The following is a 15,277-nucleotide window of genomic DNA, read 5'->3' on the forward strand; positions in this document are numbered from 1 at the left end:
ATCAAATAAGACTGGTGAAAAAAAAAAACCTCTATCCTCTTTTAGTTAGATGAAAAGCCCACATTTGCCTGCTACTATTAATTATTTTTAATGGATTCCATTTTTAATGGATAAAAAACAGCAGTTACTTGCATATTTGATATAATATCTGATCTAAAAAAAATATGCCTAGATTCAGTGGGTTATTCGTTTCCCACATCAGTATGTTTAGTGATTCAATGGGCTTTAAAAGGCCACAACACACATATGAATCTGTATAGATATAACTTGTGATATGAAAAACTCAGCGTACCTTGTATTTGTTCATATTTTATTTGATTTTATTTTATTTTATTTCTTATGGAAATAGTACTTGCATTTCCAATCAATGTTGTTGTTTTTTCCTGCGGAATTTTCTTTTCTTTTCTTTTTTTTTTGTCAGTTATAATTAAACTTCACTTAAGCCCATCATATGTGTGCTAGTTTTTAGAGCAGGCCACTTTTTAATTTTATTTCACTGACTGTTCTTCAGAAGTGTTGTCCTGATTTATCACAGTGCAAGCCTATATACAATCCTTGGTCTCTCCCTCTAGATGAACCCTTAAATGTTCTGTGTAGAAGATATACAACAGTGTGGTTCCCTATCAGACAGGGTTCCATGTTACAAGTAGAGTCCCTTTGGAAAGATAAGAACCCTTACATATCCAAATAATACCTCAATAATCTATTATATTAATTCAGGGCATCTAATAATGTAAATGAGTCTATCATTAGCTACAGGTCCAAATCAAATCTGCGCCTGCGTGTTAAAGAGAGAGAGACTCTCCAAAGAGAGAGAGAGAAGAAAGAGAGAGACTCTTTCATTTCTCTCCAACCTAGTATGTCACTCATGGCCTACATTATTTATGAAATACTGTAGAAGCCAATAAGATGTTCATACTTCTGCATCAGAGAAACAAAACGATATTAATTATATACCGATATAACGATATTAAGGATATACACGTCAGGCATCCAAAACTCAGAGAGAAAAACGGACGTCGCGCGCAATTACGCCAGTTCCGTGCTTTATTTATTTATTTATTTATTTATTTAAATAAATACAAATATACACATATACATTTTTTTTTGCTTATTATAAACATAAAATTTGGGTGAGGAGAAAAATCACAGTTTGGGACATATCTAACACAAGCATTTACCACCCGTTTATTTACACTGCGCAACAGTTTTCTACGCAAATGCGCCAAACATTTGATCATTTCAAGCACACTGGTTATGTACTGTAAACTTGTTTTAGGTAGAAAAGACGCAGACGTCACTTTTGTTGTAACACCAAACACCACACTTTTTTTGTTGTAACACCAAACAGCAAAATCCTCAGGGATAAAGCAAACATACACTGTTTAAGCACAGATGGACACGAATACAAATAAATGCAAATGCATGTAAACGCAACCCTGGTGACTTTGGTGATATTTTTTTTTTTGAAAGAGTGACGGGTAAAGAGAATAAGACGATAAACGTCCAATTTGCTGAATCTACTTGTTTTCGGAGACGTCCAAGGGTCCGTGCGTACGGAAGACTAAGTGCTAGTTAGAGTGAATAGTCCTAGATCTTAGATCTGAGACTTCAGATCATCGAGTCTTTATGTGTCTCTGTATTTCTCTGTTAAATGGGCGAACTCTCTTTCTCCTCGGTGGCTGAGGCAGGTGAGAGGGACTCCTCGTCCTCTGATCGCGGGTAGGGTGCGTGGTTCCCAGAGCACTTGCACCCTGCATGCGCGCTTCGCTGCGCGCCTTTGCCCTCCTTCTTGTGCTTGACGCGCCGGTTTTGGAACCAGATCTTCACCTGCTTCTCCGACAGGTTGAGGTACGTGGCGATCTCAATCCTGCGCAGGCGCGACAGGTACATGTTAGAGGAGAACTCGCGCTCGAGCTCGAGAAGCTGCGTGCTGGTGAAGGCCGTGCGCATGCGCTTTCCGTTCTGAACGTGGCCGTTATCCGACGCACCTGCAGGTAACAGAAGTAAGGTTGTGTAACTTGTTAATTTGAGCAGTGGATAATCGTGATTTATGTAGGTCTTTTATGTAAAACAACATAATATTGAGCTTAACGAATAGCTCGTATTTGATTAAGTGCGCACACTACATTAAGGAGCACACTTAGAGGAAGAATAAAAACACAAGAGTCATATCAGTGTGGTAGAAACATTACATTTCATTTGGCACCTTAAAGGGTTTAGTGTGTTATTCTAGGGGTTTAAAGTAGAATTGTTTTAGAAAGCAAAAACTGCTAACAATAATAACAAAGGAAAAAACCTCCAGAAATAGTTGTAGAGGATAGCTATGGGGTTGCAGTGGATAGGGAGGTCAGGTAGAAGCAGGTGTGTTAAAGAGCACTTGCTCCGCCTTACCTATGGAGAGGCAGTGGTATCTCCGTGGGTCAGTGACGCTGTAAGCGGGGGGCGTGCAGACGGGCGCGGTGTTGTGTTGCTGTGCGAGCCTTTGGCAGTATGGTGCATCTCCGCTCGGGAATCCTGGAGCCTTCAGCAGAGGCAGGCCAGCCCGGGGCGAGTGCACATGCGAGGCGACGCAGAGCGGACACACGCAGAAGGCTCCGCTTTTCCGTGACGGACATGCGGCCGCAGGGACACCCATCACACCCGGTGCGTGCATGCCGATGGGGATGAAGAAGTCCTGCGCCGTGTGCTCGCCCAGAGGCGCGGGTCTGGCCGAGTCCTTGATGATGAGTGAGTCGACATAGAAAGACCTGGACATGGCTTCTTGTGATGATGCCAACCCAGGATTACAGCCGATGTGAAGAATATTCTGTGCTCTTTCCTGTCTTCTGAAGCCCTCGGGAGCTGAGAAGGAGCTTATGTTTGATGGTTCAACAAAAGGGAGCCTGGAGAGGGCCGGCCCTAACGTCACCCACGTGCGACTCCCAGCATAGGGGCTTTAGTCTCTCCCGTGACCCGAGACACGTGATGCCCGAGCGCACTACCAATCAGAACCCTGGCCATCCAGTCGTGTTACTTCTTGCTTCATGCCTTTTCACGCAGGAACAGGAGCGCCACAGTTTCCCATATTAATGAGGGTTACTGGCAACACAATTTACTGAAATGCCAAGAATGACGCAGTGTAATGCCATTGACCCTACATCTATCTATCTATCTATCTATCTATCTATCTATCTATGATTGAGATGCTTGACATAACCTGGTTGTCTGTCCAGCTTAATTCTGAGAGGGCATTTAACAGATGATTTAAAGCATTAAATCGTGTGGCATACACACACTTCATGGCTCTTAATCAAGGCTCAGGTCAGAAAATGGTCCTGTCTAGGGATTAACGGTGTATAAAACGCAGTCGAGTGTGGGTGCGTGCAATTTGATAGCGATTAGGATTCAATTAGAAAGCGTTTATTGTCGAGGTATTAGAGCCGGACAAACAGACAGCTATTCCAGAAATGCGCTAATCCCTCAACTTGTGACAATAATTAGCCGGTTTGATCTCCAGGCAGGTCAGGAGCGGGTTGAGTTTTCACTTTCATGTGTGCGCTCAAGCCCTTTTCGGTGTACGTCACTCTCGCGAGACCTGAGCAGCCAGCTTTTACATTTTCGATGATGATGATGATTACCATTATTAATAATAATGGCAACAATAATACTAATACTAATACTACTAGCCTACTACTACTACTACTACTACTACTATTACTACTACTACTACTACTACTACTACTAATAATAATAATAATAAAGTTTTCACAACAGGAAACTCCTTGCACGTTGAAATTCTTCTTCTTCTTCTTCTTCTTCTTATTATTATTATTATTATTATTATTATTATTATTATTATTATTATTATTATATAAATGATAATGATTAATCTTGCAGAGAATATGTTCAGTCTGAATAGTGACATTAGGTCCTGTGACATTACTCCAGTCTCTTATTTGTATTCACGTCTGTGTATACATACCGGCCATCAACATAAAAATGATAATATTGCAATATTTAATATGAAGATAAGAAATACTGGGTATTTTGAAAACAGGCATACAGTGGACAATTGTAAGTTATAAAAAGTGCACGTTATATTATGTTTATTTTTTATTTATATAAAAGCAAAAGATGGAACCAGAAAAGACTGAAAAAAAAAAAAAAAAAAAAAAACAGTCGAGACCATGCATGCATCAACATAATTACCATTAATTACGCCATTAATCCTGCAGCACAGATTACAGGCCTTGGTCTAAATTGTTTGGCTGAAATGTAAATCATGGCCAACATAGCCATAATTCAAGATGCTTTTAAGGATACTGAGGGGTGAGTAAATACGGACTTACAGTAGGCTAATTGAGGACAGGGGTTAAACTGCCTAATAACGGCGGTTTCATGTCGGTATTTTCGGGTAATTTAACGCAGGGGAGCCTGTTCTCATATGTATTTAATTGCTGGAATCAGCAGAGGCCTCGTTCTTCAACACTGGAGAATAAGACCTTAAAATGGCTCTGGCGCTGAGGAAGAAACGAATACATCTGTCAAGCGGGATGTAATTGTTGTAATGGAGTGAACACGGCGTAATAACATGAGATAGAAAGAGAGAGAGAGAGAGAGAGAGAGAGAGAGAGAGAGAGAGAGCATGAGCATTTTATTACTCCTGATCAACTGTTACTTTCTATTCATGCGTACTACATACAGTTATGAAAGATAGATAGATAACAGACAGACAGGCAGACAGATAGATAGATAGATAGATAGATAGATAGATAGATAGATAGATAGATAGATAGATATACTATTTTATTTCTCATGATCAACTATACTTTTTATTCCCGTGTACTACATACAGTCATGAGATATAGATAGATAGATAGAGAGACAGACAGACAGACAGACAGACAGATAGACAGACAGATAGATAGATAGATAGATAGATAGATAGACTATTTGATTACTCCTGATCAATTACTACTTTCCATTCATGTGTACTATATACAGTCATATGAGAGAGAGAGAGAGAGAGAGAGCGAGAGAGAGAGAATGGGTAAATGGATGCGCAGCGCGTGTCCACATCACCGTTCCGGCTTCAGCGTTATATTTTTTCCCCCGTTAATTCTTTCCGAAAAAAATGTCATTGTCTGTGCAGTAATCCTCCAGACTAGATCCTTTATGAGTCTGTAATGAGCTCTATAATTGCCGAGACAAGTCGGGCCACGTGGAAGGGTTTAAGGGGATTTAAGCTGCCGGGTACCGCGCGCTCCCTGTTACCTCTCTGTTACTTTCATAATTCAAGAGGAAAACAAGTCCTTTTAAGGGGAAGCCGTTCGGGTCTTTTTTAGTCTGCTCTGGGTGGCAGGACTCCTGCGTTCTCCTAGTCGGAGAGCCTTAAAAGACTTAAAAAGAGCTGGGCAGCCTTGCAAAATGGGCAAGTCTGTAAAAAAAATGCGGCATACATTGCTTATGTGCGGGTACAATATTAATTTTTTACTCTTTGTTTTTTATGTGATGATTAATTTAAAAATCATTTAAAGCAGATAAATGCACACATATGTCGGCTAATTCATACATACCAGGCTATGTACACATATGTAAGCTTCACTTCAAATAAATGTTTTTGTCCAGCTCAGGTGCTGATAAACAGCATAGATATAGACACCCGACAATATGCTGCATAAACAGATCAGAAGAATAACACCAAGCACAAGGCACGAGGTACAACATACTTGACCAGCCTATAGGCGAAATGCAAGACAGTGTGGCAGTCAGCAACAGGATTGCAGCATTCATAGCCTAGCAGTTTCATACACTTCCCGTAGGACATGAAGAAGTCCATCACTGCTTTGTGCGTGGAGCGTCGTTAACGTGTATCAACGCCTCCTTAAGAAAAAGTTGCATTGTGATTAATGGGGCCAGTATTTCCCCCCGTCCCGAGTAACCAGGCAACACGCAGTGAATACCGAAAACTGAAAGGAAACACTCAGGTTTTCAGTGTAGTGCTCAATAGGCAATGGGGGAAAATGAACAATGATCCCACGGACAGCGCAATGGCGCGCACTGACTTTTCATTGCCAATTATCTCCTGCGTGTGAATAGCAGCTGCAATGGCTACACTTCACTTCATCGTTTCAGATCGAGTAGAGGGGGTAGGTGGGGGTTTGGGGGTGCCCCGTGTGTGTCAAAATCTAATTTATGTCTTAATGAATGATTCAATTTTTATGCAAAAGAGTCCAAGCTACACACTGGCATTTTTGGAAGCCAAACCCAACTGCTGAGTGAGGGCACTGGGACTCTTCTGTCCGGTTTACCAACCTGTGGTTCAGTCCCAAATGTTGCCTTATTGGAACCCATAATCCACTATGTAGGGTGTCAAAGTCATTTTATTGAAGACGTCAGATGTTAAGTTGACATTTAGGAGGTGGGGAGCACTACTTCCTGTAAGGTAGAATGAAATATTTTATTCTAAGAAATTTTCAAATGTGATTAAAACAAGCTTTTAAAATGAGCTGGTTCTGTATCAAAAGCCTAAATTAGCAAGGATAATTGAGTGGGAAAAACTTTCAATGTTCCTTAAGTATTCCTCAATTTTGTCATACAAATAACATAAAATAGTATTAATTAGCATGGGTATATGAGTAAATCTATACGATACGCATGCTTAAAAATAAAGGTTACAATTACTGTAAGAGAACCCTTTTAAGTTACACGAAGAACCTTTAACTCTTCCCGAGAACCATCTATTTACTGGTGCTTTAAAGAACCCACAAATGGTTCTTTCTAGCAGTGCCACAAGGAACCATGATATTATATGTTATCTACAAAACCCTTAGTTAGTGCTTTAAGGAACCAAGGTAAGATTCGTAAGAGTGATGTCAGGAGAACAATATTCCAGTCCCACAAAGAACCTTACTTGAGCTCACTTTAACTTGTTAATTGATGATATGTTGAAGAACCAATACACTGCTCCGAAGAACCTATAATGAAGCATAAAGAACTTCTTTCATCTCCAAAGAACCATATAGCTCAACTCAAGAACTCTGTACAAAGAAAAATGTTTTTTGACCAGAAGAAGGATCTTTGCAGAATCTATGGTTTTGTAAAGAACCACTGAAAAACCTTTATTTTTAAGAACGCAGTAAAATGTTTCAACCAGAAGAAATATACACATTTTGTTTTAATCATATGTGTATATCCAGTGGTTACAACAGCAACAATTATATTAACCGAAGGAAACATTTTCTCAATTTAACAATTTGAAATCAAACCATCAGGGACAGCTGGTCACGATACTGAATGACAATACTAAATATGTATCTACTACCTATCTGTAACTCAAGGTTACGATAATGCAACCTCTCTGGTTGAACCTAATAGAGGTCTCATTATTAGCAGGAAATGCATAAACACCATCAGTGATTGCTTTTTTTTTTTTTAAAGTCGTGTTTCAAGTCCATAATCATGCTATGTTTCATCCGAATAGCTGTTATGGATATTCAGGACTTATAGCTCAGGACTACGATTCCCAGCAGCCACTGCACCCCACTGCATCACTGTCATATGACCATCTGCACCTGATTCACGTCTGAGGTTCATGAGCATACTCTTTACTTCATGGTTTGTACTCTTGCTTTGGTTCTCTAATGTTGTCATGTCATGCTTGCCTGTCATTTATGTTTGTTTCGTGTTTGTTTTCTAGTTCTGTTACATTACCACATGTTCACAGTGTCCTTTTGTGTTTTGTTTTGATCATTATTAAACCGAAAATCTTGCATCTGTCTAATAGCAAGCATGTAAACAGCTGCACTTTCTGTAGCTTAGGCTATTTATTTCCATTCCAGGGCATTCTGAAAATCAGTCATTGAAAATATAATCAACCTCGATCACTGTATTACTTTATTACACTGCTACCCCATTTCACATGCACACAAAATCTAGGGGGTGTTTCACTTACAGGCGGTGTTATTTTACAGTCTGAGCTACAAAGAAATCAGCCCTAGCCTTTAATTAATGCCATACTGTGTATTTTTACTTCACTGTACTTCACTGTGGTGACATTGGTTGTGATTCCACAAAACGCACAAACAAATTATTAACAATATTTTTTAAAAAAAATAATAAAATAAAATCACTTTAAGCCAAGGCTTAGCCCTACCATTTATGCCACCCTTACAAAGTATTCATCTATAAAGCACTGCATCATCATCATCATCATCATCATTATTTCATGTTATGATTTACATTTCCATCAATTTATAGTACCAGAGCTCAGTTCCACTGGTTGTTCACATTGGCCAGTGTGCTATATAAATTAAGCATTATTATTATTATTATTATTATTATTATTATTATTATTATCCATCCATCCATCCATTTTCCTTACCATTTATCCTACACCGGGTTGCGGAAGCCCCAGAGGCAGGGGGAGAACATGCAAACTCCGTGCACAAAGGGCAGAAGCTGGATACGAACCCCCAACCCCAGAGGTGAGAGGAAAACATGCTAACCACTAAATATTATTATTATTATTATTATTATTATTATTATTATTATTATAACATCCTTTCAAGTTCTCACATAATGTGAAAACTTTTTAGAAACCTTTTGTTTTCTTTGGATAGTTATTTCTTAGCTACCTAAAAGGTTTTTACTTAGAACCCTAATGAGGAAACACTTTGTTATATGGTTCTACATAAAGCATAAAAGGGTTTCCCTGTTGAGCGAAGAGTTCTAGATTTCTACAACCACGTTCTGCTGAAAACTGCTATACCCACGTTTTTCACTTTCAGGAGCCACACCCTCTTCAAAATTATGAGACGTTGCACATTTTTAAGATTTAGATTGAATATAGTACTGCATCTGTACACTTTTAGATGTCTAGGTGCTTTCAGTTTATCTGTTTCAGATGCATCTTTCTGGAATTGAATAATTAAATTATATAAAATTTGGCCCCATGTTAGTGTAATCATCAGAATGATACACCAAACAGCCCTAATGGCAAGAATCTCAGTGTATTTGGAAGATGTTTTCAATAAATCAGACAGGTTATTTGAGATACATGGATGCATTTGGGAGTAGGGGCAACGTTTGGGGTCTGTTTGGAGATCAGTGTATGCTTTGTAAACAGGGCAGCAATGCTGTGCCTACACTACATATATAATTAAAAGAGATAATGATGTAAATGTCGACAGATTTTGTGATGCTGAACATGATGCCCAAATATTTTTCTCCACATTCTGTCTGAACATTATTAAGGGGCCTGCCACTTTTTCCCATCAACTTATTATAGTTCCCAGATTTGTAACAGCCAACAAATCTTTCCAAATGACTTGATGTATTGCTAAGACGCAATTGGCAAGGCAACATTATGCCGATTGTATTTCGCTTGATTTGCTCGAGTAAAGTCTCGGTGCTGTATATGGTTTTAATCTGAGGGTTATGTAAGGCCTGTGTGGTACATCACTTAAACTCTTAATTGGTCTCCAAAGCTATGGACATGCTGCTCTAGCACTGCTTGTTATAAAGATCTCTATTAGAGTTGGTGTGCACACAGTGTGATATCATTGGAACCACTTTGGCATGGATAAAAGCCAGAATGATATGTGGATGCTTTCATCCTGCTGATCCTTCTCATCACACGCATTTACTCACAAACTCTGGTGTTTATTTGTGTTTCATTTTTTTTCCTAATACATTTTTTCCCCTCTGAATGTTGATGTGTTTGATAACTTGCCTGAGATAAGTGTTCCTCCTATCAATTACAGTGATGTTCATTATAGTGTCTCATGCAGAGAAACAATATACTTGAATGGCATTCCATTTTGAAAGCACTGGGAGAGAGAAATCGGTAGTCTAATTGCGATCTAAACCCTAGAGGCACATGCAGTAATCAAGTTTGCGTTAACATGTTCAGACATTCCTTATTTACAGCTATACAGCGGTGTGTGGAGCTCTATGAGGAGGTTATGTTGTTGAGCGAGTAGAAAGAAAAGGATGACAGCTGTCAAGACTTTGGAGGAAATTGGTATCCGGAGCACATTTGGTCAATAATGAAGGCATCAGAGGCTTTCTTGTCTCCACCTCACCACCAAACAGGCTTTACTTTTTACAGGCTTTACTCATTTGTTTATTTTTCATTGCTGAGCACAGTTGCAACTTCTTCTGTGTTTCTTAGCCTAATTTTGGACACATGAACGCACGGAGGTCCTGTTTTAGAGACGTTAAAAGGTATTTGTGGAGGCTGGTAGTGTATTAGACAGGCCTTCATTAGTCTATTCATCAGAAATATATGATAAATGTTTATTTGAATAGCTTATGATTAATCAGACTCACATATAGAGTAGCTTCTGTTACTAATACAAACAACTGTTTACTTTTCATACCACATTGGTATTGTCTAATGTTAACTGATCTATCAATCCTGAGCTTACTGGGAGTTACTGTCCGTGCATAATTCTTCTTGTATTTGTGTGTTTCCTCTTCATTTTCCGGTTTCCTCCTTCTGTTCAAAAATATGCAGGTATGCAGGAATAACCATGCTGAACTGCCCCTTAGGTGTGAATGTGTGTCGTGCCCTGCAATGGACCCGCCTCGTGCCCAATATTACCAGGATTGTCTCCAGATTCACTGCAACCATGAATTTAGGCATAGTTGTAATTATTGCATAAACATGCTCATGACAGTGTAAAACCCTACACTGCTAAACACTAAAACCTCAGGATCTTGTTTAGAGTGATATTTAGATTTTAAAAAATTAGAATAAAAACAAAAGCTTCCATACTACCTGGCTGGCTCGCACTGTGACTAATATTCATTGTGCATTGTCTTATTAGGCCATATGTTTACATGGACATGAGTTAAACCTAAGAGTTAAAGACTTGCTTAAATGCTAAAGGATTACTGCTGGGGCAGTGATCCTTTATCTTATCACAACAACCACAGTGTGCAATAATTGTCATTCCATATAAAGAACGAGCATCATTAAAGCTAATCTAATCTAATCTAATCTAATCAGCCTTTTTTTTAACCACAGTGTGGTCAGAGCCTGAGCTATTTTCCTCACCACTAGAAGAGCAGCTTTATGATTATAATACCTAGCCAATTAATTTGCAAGAAGAAAAAAAACACTTTGCAGCTTGGGGTACTCTTCGCATAGTTGCATGAAAAAGGACTAATTAACAAGTCCATCCACTTCTCCAATAAGGACTCAAGAAGGTCTTTTGAATGTCGCAGTTTTCAGATTTTCAGGTGTTGTTTTTGTTGATGGTGTTGGATGTGTGGTTATTTGTGTCATAAATAGCCACGGAGAGCCTTAATGGTGCGTCCATACAGAAAGAGAGAAGAGGACTGTTACAAAGACACTAGACTGCGCCTCTCTGTGCCTTGATTGACCAGCGTTAAAGAGAAGTTCAAGTGTGTCTATTTCTTTGTCTTGCCTTAGACCGTAGGAGTATATGTGTAGTATGTGTGTATGTGCAGGGGGTTGGGGAGGGAAATTTGTATGCAGGCAGCAACGTGGCATCCCCCACGCTCTTCAGAATTTGTATTCCCTCACCTGCCTGTTGCTGTGAATTATGGGAAGTTCAACTGGAGCGTGTTAAAGTGGGAGCACGTGTAAGGGCTTCTCAACGCCTGCCCAAGTTTCTATCGCTTCTATCATTTTTATTAATCATCATGTTAATTAACATGAATAAAATGTGCTGCAAATCTGGTTCAGGTTCATGGAATAGAAACCACTGATATTTCTCTATGACAAGCATGCAGTCAAACTACTGATGTTTACTTGAATTTCCTGTTTCACACGTTGCTTATCCTGCACAAGCATGGGAGAACTAGATGAAGGTCAGGTCAAGAGAAATGATGACGTCTAACACTGTGGGCATAATCTTACTCAGTGATGGTTAAGAAATACTTATTATATGCCCAGCTTATCTATGAGATGTGGCCACAAATCATATGGTTGAAAATGCTTTTAGAAATGCACAGGAAGTACATGTTATTGCCTTGCTTTCGTCTCCAGCTTTGGTCCCAGCTGATGGCAAACTTATCAGTCACAGTTTTAGGAATCAGTATCTGTTCATAACTTTGATTCCATCAAAATCTTCTTGGTCCCTGACAACGCGCTCTTTCTGAATGGCATGATGAGCAAAATCCATCAACAAAGTGAGATAAACCATGCTGTAGTCATTAACATGAGATTTGAGTTTGTATTTACACTAATTACATCCATCCATCCATCCATCTTCTATACCGCCTATCCTGTGCAGGGTCACAGGGGAGCCTGGAGCCTATACTCCCTATACCAGGGAACTTAGGGCACAGGGAGGGGGACACCCTGGACAAGGTGCCAATCCATCACAAGTCACATTCACACACCCATTACAGTTTACAATTGGCCAACAATGCCAATCAATGCCTACAACACATGTCTTTGGACTGAGGAAGGAAACTGGAGTACCCAGAGGAAACGAGAGAAGCACGGGGAGAACATGCAAACTCCACACACACACAGGGTGGAGGCAGGATTCAAACCCCTAAGCCACCGTGCCCCCTGCAACACTAATTACATTCATAAGTAATTCAATGTATTAGCAGTCAATCTCCATGATTTAAGAATTCCAAATGCTAACACTAGTGGCGTTGTTTTCCACCGCTCAGTGCTTTGTGTACAGACAGACAAAAAAGTTTGCTGATCTGCATGGCCTAAGAGATTGCAGAAATGAAGGCCTTTGAATGACCAGCTTAAATGATAGTACCTACTCTGTACAAAATAAACAATTTAGATAGATGAGAACAAAAAAATGTGCAGGAACTGAGATTTATCAAATCAGGCAACATTTTTCCAGTCTTCACCTGACCAGTTTGGCTGATATGAGTGGAACCTGAGGTGGTCTTCTGCTGTAGCTCATCTGTCTCAATGCTCTACTTGTAGTACAGTGACCATAGCCTTCCTGTCAGCTTGAATCACTCTGGCCATTCCCCTCTGACCTGTGTTATCAATAAGGCATTTCCACCCAAATAGCGGCCACTCACTAGATGTTCTTTTTTTCTTTTTTTTTTTTATTGATTCTGAGCTGTGTCAAATTGTATCTACCTGTCAACCTGTCATAAAATGCATCAATAAAGTCTATGAAATGAATTTGAAATTATGATAGGACCAAGGACAAGTTGATAGTCTGTAGAATATCTACTATTGAACAGTAACTCTAAACATATTATTTCACATTATTAGATCACAGTCCCTGAAGCTGGTGAACTTTCCAGAAAAAACAAAATAAAATACTGCTTTTTTTTTCGTATCTGTATTCGTGTTCATTTAGGACACATTAGTCTCCAGTGGACTACACACATTAAGGATTTCTGCACTTAGAGCTTATTTAGGTCAGGAAAAGGTTTGTGGACCTGTAGTCTTTTTTATTAAAGGCATTTCACTTTGATTAAATAAGCCCAATGCTGTCAGTTAGCCCTCTCTTCACTTTTTACCAATCGCTTTTAACTCAGTGCTGAGTAATCTACACTATTAACAGAGCCAATACACTGTCAAAATATCTTGAATATGGGCAAATGTATCTAATATTTCTTATTGTAAGATTATTATGAATCAAATTCTTTCTTAGATGGTTTTACTCATTTCTTATCTGCCATTAGAACTATTTCAAGCTTGAAATCAGTCAAACATGTCTAATAATTTAATAATCTTATTTTTGGTTTATTGTAATCTTATAATAGTGGTGGCTCAGTGGTTAAAGGCTCAGTGGTTAAAGGCTCTGGGTTACTGATCAGAAGGTCAGGAGTTCAAGCCCCAGCACTGCCAAGCTATCACTGTTGGGCACTTGGGTAAGGCATTTAACCCTCAGTTGCTAAGTTGTATAAATGAGATGAATGTAAGTCGCTCTGGATAGGGCTTCTGCCAAATGCATAAAATGTAATAGGAAATTGAAGATAATTTGACTATATGCAAGTTAGTTTAACTTGCTAAGATGTTATTTTTTTGCAGTGCAGAAGAGAGAAACTGAACTCAGAGAGAGAGAGAGAGAGAGAGAGAGAGGACAGAGTTTCTTGCAGAAAAAAGAGCAAGAAATCCAGGAATGGTGGCCAAACCTACAGAGACAGTCCAACACATACTCACATTTGCAAATTGTTACAAAGATTAAAATTAGAGTAGGGTAGGATTTAATTATAACAATCGAAATCAAAGCATATAACCCTCGCTTGGTTGAATTTGTAGGAATCTTTCATAAGATCAGGATCAGACAGACAGGAGTGTCTCATCCTTCAATCTGGTCTTCATTCAGCATCAGTAAGCCTTAAAAACTTAGTTGTCTCTTTATGGCCCAAAGCACATGCAATGGCAGAGGTCAATCTCATTCACTTTCAGGACACTGCCATGGAAATCAGCTCTGAGCCTGGCGCTTTGACCACCCCCAGAATTTTATACACTCTCCTCTCCTCCCCGCTCCTCCAGCCTTCCTTAAATCTCTTCATCCATGCATTTACAAAGTCATTAATGAGACATTCAGGGCCTTTTGAGTTGGCCAGCTACATTGTGTTTTTAAAGGAGAAGAAGACAGAGCAGGAGAAAGAGAGAGAAAGAGTGAAAGAATGGAAGACAAGTGCAAAGAGGGAGAGCAAATAGAAGAGTGGGCCAAAAATGCACCCCCCAGCTGAAAGCAGTTAGATCATGTTCTTTTCATGGTCCGATTAGAATCAAATCGATCCCTCCCTCCTCCCTTGCTCCATGGGCCAGCCCAGGCCTTTTAGGACAGGAGACCAAAGAGAGAGTTCTCCAAACGGCCCAGCCGGCTGCTCCACCTGAATGATAATCACCCTCACCCTCTGGCCTGACAAGACACAAGTGTCTAAATGTGTTCAGAATAGACTCACTCGTAATGTTGTGTCTATCTGTAAGTGTGAGACAGAGTGTGAGAGGAAAACCAAAAAATGTGACACAGACAAAACTGGTAAAAAAGATTTACCTGAACTGAATATGATGCCAAGATTGCAATGTCCTCTCACAATCTGGGACATTTACAGTTTGCTTTCGTATTTCATGTTGCCTTTAAAACTCAAACAACAACAACAACAACAACAACAACAACAACAACAATAATAATAATAATAATAATAATAATAATATTATTATTATTATTATTATTATTATTATTACTGTATTTGCAATACAAAATGCTATTTCATGGCAACACTTATTCTACTGGGCAATTTTGTTAAGTGGGCATTTAAAAATGCAATGGGGAGATTTTGTGCATAAGTGCTTTTGTGTAAGTGATACCTTGTA

At 39.3% G+C, this 15,277-nt stretch overlaps 1 protein-coding gene across 1 annotated transcript; it reads right to left on the minus strand.

Annotated features, from left to right (window-relative positions):
* Positions 1-1,650: 1,650 nt before the first annotated feature.
* gsx2 (GS homeobox 2) lies at positions 1,651-3,061 on the minus strand. The gene is made up of 2 exons (XM_053614382.1): positions 2,395-3,061; positions 1,651-1,991 (listed from the first exon to the last, which is right to left on the minus strand). The coding sequence occupies exons 1-2, from the start codon at positions 2,756-2,758 to the stop codon at positions 1,651-1,653; spliced, it is 705 nt and encodes a 234-aa protein (XP_053470357.1). The 5' UTR covers positions 2,759-3,061.
* Between the last annotated feature and the right edge of the window lie 12,216 nt (positions 3,062-15,277).

The sequence above is a fragment of the Ictalurus furcatus genome, chromosome 25 (genome assembly GCF_023375685.1).
Source record: "Ictalurus furcatus strain D&B chromosome 25, Billie_1.0, whole genome shotgun sequence".
Taxonomy (NCBI): Eukaryota; Metazoa; Chordata; class Actinopteri; order Siluriformes; family Ictaluridae; genus Ictalurus; species Ictalurus furcatus.

Coding starts and splice junctions, on each gene's coding strand:
- gsx2 (XM_053614382.1), bottom strand. CDS start 2,758: ATGTCCAGGTCTTTCTATGTCGACTCACTCATCATCAAGGACTCGGCC. Junction 1,992..2,394: donor ATACCACTGCCTCTCCATAG/GTAAGGCGGAGC, acceptor TGTTACCTGCAG/GTGCGTCGGATAACGGCCAC.